Source organism: Asparagus officinalis, chromosome 9 (assembly GCF_001876935.1).
Source record: "Asparagus officinalis chromosome 9, Aspof.V1, whole genome shotgun sequence".
In the NCBI taxonomy this organism is placed as follows: domain Eukaryota; kingdom Viridiplantae; phylum Streptophyta; class Magnoliopsida; order Asparagales; family Asparagaceae; genus Asparagus; species Asparagus officinalis.
This window is the reverse complement of record NC_033802.1, coordinates 67855401-67864016: the sequence shown is the minus strand read 5'-3', so window position 1 is coordinate 67864016 and position 8616 is coordinate 67855401. Positions and strand designations below refer to the sequence as shown.

General features: G+C 35.6%; 1 protein-coding gene across 3 annotated transcripts in view; it reads right to left on the bottom strand.

Annotated features, from left to right (window-relative positions):
• LOC109824203 (MAP3K epsilon protein kinase 1-like) overlaps nucleotides 326-8616 on the bottom strand; it is a 27918-nt gene continuing 19627 nt past the window's right edge. For all 3 annotated transcript variants that reach the window (XM_020390737.1, XM_020390736.1, XM_020390735.1), the window contains 5 exons: nucleotides 3248-3642; nucleotides 3012-3146; nucleotides 1100-1506; nucleotides 905-1019; nucleotides 326-776 (listed from right to left, as the gene is read on the bottom strand). In XM_020390737.1, the coding sequence (XP_020246326.1) occupies nucleotides 600-776; nucleotides 905-1019; nucleotides 1100-1506; nucleotides 3012-3146; nucleotides 3248-3642 (1229 nt within the window). In that variant the 3' untranslated portion in view covers nucleotides 326-599. The remainder of the gene's footprint in view (nucleotides 777-904; nucleotides 1020-1099; nucleotides 1507-3011; nucleotides 3147-3247; nucleotides 3643-8616) is intronic.

The window sequence follows — 8616 nt, the reverse complement described above, 5'->3', positions numbered from 1 at the left end:
CACTCAAGTAAATAATGACGGCATATAAACTACCGTCTTATCATTTTTCACGGGGCAAAAAAACTTGACAGATAAGATCAAGAAAGGATACCTGCGGCATAGTGTCCCGTTTCTCGATGAACATCAGTGGTATCATGTACAAAAATAGAAAACTCCACCATCACCTGTTCTTATCTGTCGCTGATCTGCAGAGCCAGCATTCTGGAATAGTAGATTTAGTCCCGTACTCAATCCTTCCTCAGGAAGTCCTCCTCAGTGTAAGCATTTTTCAGTTCTTATATAAGATCAAAAGGAGACGCCATTGTAACAATGACAAACTTTACAATTTTTTTTTCCTAATTAACCTAAACAATCAATTCAGCTTAACGGGTCACAGCTTTACAGTTTTACTCATCAAACTTTTACCTAAACAGTCAGTTCAATTAAATTGGGCAACTTTACAAAATGTGGCCACACAAAACCCGCCCTGCAGGCTTACAACAGAGAACACAAGGGGGAAAAACAGAAAAGGGGGAAGAATAATTACATTTTCTTTGGGAAATAAATATACATTGCTAGAAGAAAATACACAGGAAGATGGAACAAATAAATGGCTCGAATTACAAAACAGTGTTGATGTGAAGTGCTTTGAGTAGGGCAGTTGCCATTTGTTTCACCAAGACTTGACCTCCAGAACGCTGCCCATCTCTTCGTTCTTCAATCAAGTTCTGGAGTTTATGTGGGAGGTCATTCTCTACTATGAGCTGCTTTGGTCGAGGATGATGCTCGTAGACAGCCTGCAGTAGAATAATATCAGTAATTAGATAAAATAGAATAAAACAACTGAACAAGAAAAAACAGATTTCCATTTGCACCCATGCAAAAAACGCAAAACTATAATCCACAAAGAAAACAGTCGACTCACCCTTATTAGTTTCAGCAGATTAAGTCGTGCAATAGCATCTTGATGGTCGAGCCTTGCAATGAGCAAAGTAGTTAGACCATTGACAGCCATGGCAGTATTTATTCGGGATGATTTCCTGAAATTTACACATGAAAACAGTCACAATAACCAAAAAAAAAATGGAAATAGAAAAGGAGAGTAAAATATAGATTGTACGTTATTATCTTCAAGAAAGGCTCCAATATGTTGACAAAATATTGTTCAGGGCAGCACTGGAAGAACTTGACTAATTTCTGAATGGCTTCCTTCTTAAGCAATGCTTGCTCCACTTTCCTGTGATCATTATCATGAGCCAAACATACTGCAAGAGAATCTAATGCAGTCCCAGCCCAGGCTTCATCCTCCAAGAGATTCAGGTACACATCTAGTCCTCCATGAGCCCTTAATTGCTCCCTGGAATTACGAGAAGCATGGGCCATATCACAAAGTAAAGGCAATGCATACTGCTTTAAAGGTGAATCTGACATGATGAAATTCATCAAGTGTGGTATAATTCCATTCTCAGCTGCTTGTTCTTGTCTGCGCTTGTTGATCTTGCAAAGGTTGAAAAGCGCATTGAGGACCTAAAACAACAAAAAAACCAGAGGTAAGTTATCCGCCCAGACTTTGCACTAAAAGGAACAAGGTAACTATAGGATAAAACGAATACTGCTGTCTACTCAATCTTATATGCCTTTTTCCATTTTTATGCAATTAAAGAAAATTAAAAGATGGTAACAAAAACTAGAATAGTTGGACCAAATTAATATGTGAAAAACTGTACTGGTTCTTCATGACCAACGTAAATTTAATATTAGCCTGTGAAAGGAACCTTTCTACTGATTCAGCTGCCAATTACAAAATGACTTCGGTTCCATGGATATAAAGTTGCATCATTCACTTTGCGACGCTTTCATATATGGATGAAAGATTTACCCGAGGCATGACTGTCACTATAGTTATCTAATACATACTGACATGCATTGTATGGATGTATGCGTAGGGTGTATGTGCATTTATGTCTGTAAACAGGTAAAGCTAATCTCACCCCTGAGCACCATTCATTGTCCTCTCTTATGCATGTTCTATAAGTTTACGGAAATAATTAATCAATTTTCTATATTTCTTCATAGAAGGTAATTTGAGCCGACTCTGGAATTAATTTACGATACTCTTGAGGATCTTTTCATGAACTACTTGTATCTGATTATTGTCTAATATGTGAAGGCATCCCAGATTTATTTATCTATAGGGTTCATATCATAATCACATTGCATTTCAAGATAGATCATCCATTCTCTAATAAACTTCTTACCTAAGCTCAGACAAGAAGGTTAAAAGACTCTAGAAACCAATTTGGTCCAACAATAAAATGTTTCTAAACACTTATTACCGTATTCTCTGTCACAAATTCGCATTAAAATTTTGGAACTATGTGAGCTATGTCTGAGAGTGACAAATTTTGGTCCATCATTCGCTAAAAAGTGTCTATATATTACTGTATTCTCTTTCACAAATTCGCATTAAAATTTTTGAACTATGTGAGCTATGTCTGAGAGTGACAAATTTTGGTCCATCATTCGCAATAAAGTATGTAAACAAGAGTGACAAATTTTGGTCCCCGTCACTTCACTATAAAAGTGTATGCACAAGAGTTGTTTCCACCTTTGTTGCACGGGGACTGGAAGAAAAAGGTACTTGTGATTTATATTTATATTAAATACTCATATCGAATAGTTGTAACTTGGTGATACTTGGAAGGTACTCCTTGTTTTTGTTTTTTATAGAAAACATTGATATTCTAAATCATATTTATTAATGATTAATAAATTAATAATCTATGAACTAACAATGGGGATCACTAATTTAGCTTCCAGGGGTGAGATAAAACAATGCAAGACTATGAAGTGAAAAATAAGTGAAAACTGTAGTTCAATTGTCTCATTTAATTATCGTACATATATCGATAAATTTAAGAAATAAATGAAACTTACAGAAACAGATGATGAACTGGAGGAAACAAATTTAGCATAGAATTCAATTATTTCAAAATTCTGAAACATTAATCGGCAGAGAAAAGGGCACTCACTTCATTATGTATTTGAGATACAAGTGCACCATCATGAAGCTCAAGATTTGGAATCAAATGTTTAATTGCATCCGCGCGCTGTAGATTTTCTAAACAATTTGGGTCGGTTGACAAATGATTGATACATTTAAGAATCTACATTTATAAACAGAGAATAGGAGCCAGAAGTTAGAATGAGTATGATAAACAGGAGAAAAGAATTAATGTATTCACTGCCTTGACAATAAGAAGTGTACCTTAAGAAGAATCGGAGGCTCTATCCTATTGAACATTTGGAAAAGACGACCAAGCAAGCTTTGGCTGCACATGTACGACTTCACAATAGTGTCTGCTTGGGCAAACACTAGTAACAGATCTGCCACTTTTTCAAGATATTCCCTCGCCACATCAGCACTGACTGATGAAACCATTTGAGAAAGCAATCCAGAGGATGTTGTGCTCCCTGATCTTGCATTTAGAACTCCGGACCCTGATAGAACCCCAGAAGCTGTCAGAGATGCAACTCCGGATGTTGAAGCTCCTTCATTAGAAGTTGCTGAACTAATAGGCCCTGTTATTTTTTTACTTGGTTTCCTTGAAAGCTTGGTATTAGAATCTAAACCTCCAATTTCTCGTCCATGTCTTGAAACCTCTGCAAAATATTAAAGAATTATTCTCTAATGCTGCAAAATAATGGATCTCACAATATGTGATATAGCCTAAACAGCTAAATAATACTGAAGTATAAACTCGTAAGTTTTTACAACTCTCAGCCAAAGAAAAGAACCTAAGAAACTGAATATAAATAAGATACATTTCACAAAACTTCCAAGGACTTCGGCTGTTATTAAAAAAGCCCCCTGCCTTTGTTTATTCCACTAAATCCCCAAAATTTTTCCCAAGAACCCCTCAAGCTAACACTGTCAGATTTAACCCATGCACTAGCCAAGCACGTAACTTCAATTGACCAAAATATCCCCAGTGAAAAGGTCCCCTATATGTCCTTATTTTTATATTTTGGTCAAAAAATACCCTTTCCCACGAATTGCCCAGCTTCTTCCTGGTGCTCAGGTCAGGTGAAGGTTGGAGCTCCCAGTCCTTGGTTTTGCTTTTCCTGTTTAAAAATTGCAAATCTCATCCATTCTCTACTAAATCTTTGCTTCTAATGTTAGGAAATTATGAAATTTTAGGTTTTTCAAAATGGTTTAATCATCCAAACTCATTCAATTGAACAGATTGTTTTTTGCTACTAACAGAATATTGGGGGTTTTCATTGAGGGTATTTATGTAATTAAACGTCAAATAGTAATGTAGTTGGGAGTTTTATTGGTAAAAGTTAAAGTTTTAGGGGCCTTATTTGAGACAGCCCAAAGTTCGAGGGATTAGACTAGTGAGAAGATTTTGGGGTTTAGTGGAATAAACAAAGTTTCCAGAGGGTTATGTGGGAAACGCCCAAAGTTTTGGGAGCGATTCTGATATTTATCCTATAAAAAGATGTCAAAAATCCATCTAGAGTGGAATAAACAAAGTTTTCAGAGGATTCTGTGAGAAATGCCCAAAGTTTTGGGGGCTTTTCTGAAATTTATCTATAAAAAGATGTCCAAAATCCATCTAAAACGGCCCCTTGACACTTTTAGATATCACGCCCGATAATATAAAGGGTTTAGAACCTAGGCAAGGCAAATATAAGATTTGCCACATGGTAATTTGTAACATAACCAGGCACCACAGCTTACTAAACAAGCCTTTATGACCATAGTTGTCCACACAACGCGCCAAAGATTTTCACTTAGATTAAATTGCAAGGGTTCACTTAGATTAAATTGCAAGGGTTCACTTAGATTAAATTGCAAGGGTGGCTTCTGCTTATTGACTGTTTATCAATAGACAAGTTTAATTTGTATCACCTAGGATGCACAGAAAAAAGAGAAAATGATAAGAAGGAACAAATCAGGGTGATAACATCAGACAGTTATATGGACAATGTGGGCAAAATAACAGCCAGTTCTTTCTCTTCTCCCTAATTGCACTCTATTCTTCTTTCCTCTCATCAAAGGCCACTAGAATACCGACGACCTAGACAACCATCGGCATGACAGGAAAAGGTTCTGCTTATTTTTATTTTTGGTATTTTATGTTACATGCTCTTATCTTCTTCTGTTTATATCTGAAATTTCACAATTTTGTTGATGCTTAACTGATTAAGTCATTCAAGCAAGTATGTTTCATCTACGACTCAGGCGAAACAGGACCTCGCGGCCTAGGCTTCACCTTTAGCCTTCATTACTCTCACCACTCCTCAATAAGTATAAGAGTATAGGTCATCCACAACACCAGGCTAAAACACCAGGCTAAGTATAGAAGAAACAAAGATTCTATTACACATGCCGGCATTGTGTAAACATAAGTTATAACTAAGTCAAAAACTAGAAAATCATATAGTTCTGTATACAACGACAATGATGCCTAGTTAGTAAGAAAAATCGAAGATAAATGATAACAGAAGTAAAGAAATATTGCAGAAAAATGATAATGGAACTCAAAGCATGAATGACATTTCAGCGCAGATAACAGACCACCAGCTCAAGCTAACACTTGCAGTATCTAGTGGCCTTAAAGTTAGGTGATTACCAGGCTAAAGAGGACTCAATTGCTATATAAAGAGGAGGAATTCAAGGAACAAATTTATAAGTCACAAACCTGTGTTCTTTTTCTAGCCTACTGCATAATATCCTTCTCATCTAGACTCCAAGTGAACCACCGCAGTTCATTCATGTGCTCCTACAAATGCCATCTCCTTTCTTTAGCAGTGAATCTAAATTCCCAGCTAAGTGCATACATTTTATGAATGAAAACCTGATAAATTATACTACTCCATTGATCTTCACAAGTCCATCCAAAGAATCCATGTAATTGACTCCAATTTCGCAGTCTGATACCAGTTGACCTCCAAATTAAAGGGGAAACCATCCCTTCCTTTATCCTCCAACCAAATAGAAACCCAATCTAGGGAAGATTTTCCCCTCGCCTCAAATTCGAACTCATGAACTCCAAAGGAACCCCAACCTACCGATGTTATTGTTATAAAAGTTGACTTGTGTACACGTTCACACACAAAGAATTTCTAATTTGTCCTATATAAATCAAGAAACACACTATAATAAAGACAGATAGGGAAAAGAGAAAATGAAAGAACCAAGAAGTACGAGAGTTTTCATAATGCCTAATCATACACCATGACAAAATATGTATGTCGGAAGCACCTAAATATGAATATAAGGTCTTGATTAATCTTACCGCAGAACTGAAAAGAGAATAAAGTACAGAATACAAAGTAATAGTATCTGCATAGATTAACTCATAGGATACACTTAATATTCAATGCATAAGGTTCAGATGAAAGAAACACTGTTCTACGGGACCTGCTGTGCAAAGCCATGAACAATATGCAACTAATGACACTGCTTGAAGTGATTGAAAAGGACAGCCTACAAATGTTGTTATTATTGTTCCATTTTGTTGGGAGCTAATTAGATATACTCAACATTCTATGATAACTGGGGTGCTCCCAGATCATTGCAGACTAGGTGGAGTCTGTAACTTCAATATGAAAGGATAAGATCTATAAATAAAAGGATTCTCAGTGTGTGTTGCAGCTTGAAAAGAGTTTTTCCTTATTGGTGAAGCAATATTTTTTCTAGTTCCCCGACAAATGACCAAATATACCAGTCAAAAAAAGGACAAAAAGAAATTTCCATGCGAAACATGCATTGGCCCCGTTGATGTGTCCATTTCAGCACTAAATATTTTGGTTAGAAATTCTAACCATAATCTCAATCTATTAATCCAAGTCCTGAACATCAAAAAATAATAATAAACCTAAACCTTTAATCTTAATGTTGATTTTAGTGTCTGAGACTCTGAACACAAACTCCAAAAACAGGTACAATAAACGTAATAAAAGTACATATAGGATCAATGAATATCTTAAATGTCCTTGGGGCACGAAGTTAAGAAAACCTGAAGAGATGACAAGTTAAGGCCAAACATGTTACCCTTCAAATTTATGGCATCAGAAAATATTTAATGTGACAGCATACTTAATTAGCGCGTGAAATAAAGTACCACAATGCAGGATGGCATCAAAATAACAATTAAAGGCTTATGCATTGTTTGACAACAGATTAAGATGAGGGCTATAAACAACTTTTTATGTGATCAGAAAAATTACCTCTAAATTCATCAATGGAGAAGAATATATCAGACTTTCTAGAGGGGCACACCATTTTACCCTTCTGAAAGGGGGTCGTCTAAATCCTCCCATCAATTTTTTTGTTAGTCGGGTTAAGGAAGGGTTAATCCTCCTAAAATGTGCTATTTTTTATCAGGTTAAGGTGAGAAGAAAACCATGTAGTTCATGTTCAACCTTTTTCTAAAGAAGACCTTAATGTAGCCTCATCAACCTTTACAAGGGTCATGTTGTCTTGCCAGTTATATAGCGAAATCAGGCATGCCAGGGAAAAAATCTATGAGGCAATATTATGCATACAAAAATGAATCCAATGCCAAATAGTTCTCAAAGCATCATATGCTCTCGATAATTACTTGTCGACAAGTGATGTGCTGTCATCTACCTAAAGAAGCTCATAATCTATAATTCCCAAGTTTTCTAAAATATCAAAATTCTTCTCATTCATATATACTTTATATGTATGCATATACATACGCATATACACATATAAACATATATCGTTAAGCTAGGCTGCTATTAATAGTATCCAAGATGAGGATGATATCAATTCATTTCTACGGTTTGAATTTCTAAATTGAAAATCCGTGTGGGCTGCTGTAACACACATGGACCAAGCAAAAATAAAATTATAAAGGGCTTGTGTTTACTCATGTATCAAGGGATCATGGGCCAAAAGATTAAGCTACTTTATGAAATTTCTGAAATGTCAATTTTCATGGCATAAGATACACTGTAAGACAATGAAATTCGTTGCAATTGTACTTCAATGTAGTTGATGTAGAACACATCTCACTGTAAAGATTTTCAATATGGAAATCCAAATTTTAGAAATGAATTGACAGTATCCATATGTTGGATACTCTACGCGCGCGCGCGCACACACACACACATATATATATAAATATAAATATAAATAAATAAATATATATATATATGTAAAGGTACATGTTCGCCCATTGATATTAATGATCCACACCGTTCATTGAGATCTATGCATCCAAAACTGCATGCAAAAATCTTCATAAATTCAATATTTATAGTTTATACATTTAATGACCCAGAAATGAACAGTCTGTAATGGTCTCACATGTCGGTTACTTTGAGTTGCTTGAACTATAGAAAAGTCCAAGCCACGTGATCTTTGATCCACTTAGATTTAATGACATGTACTTAACAATAAAAACAGTTAAGATTTTCAATATAGATAGGCAAAGATGTATTTTTCAAAGTGTGTGTAACTAAGTTACACCTTGCGTGTATCGTAACCCTACCCGATATGTACACACATGCACATATACATAAATACATACAGAGAGAGAAACATAGGAAACAGAATTTCAGATTGCACTCTGTCCACGTCCATGTGTATATTGT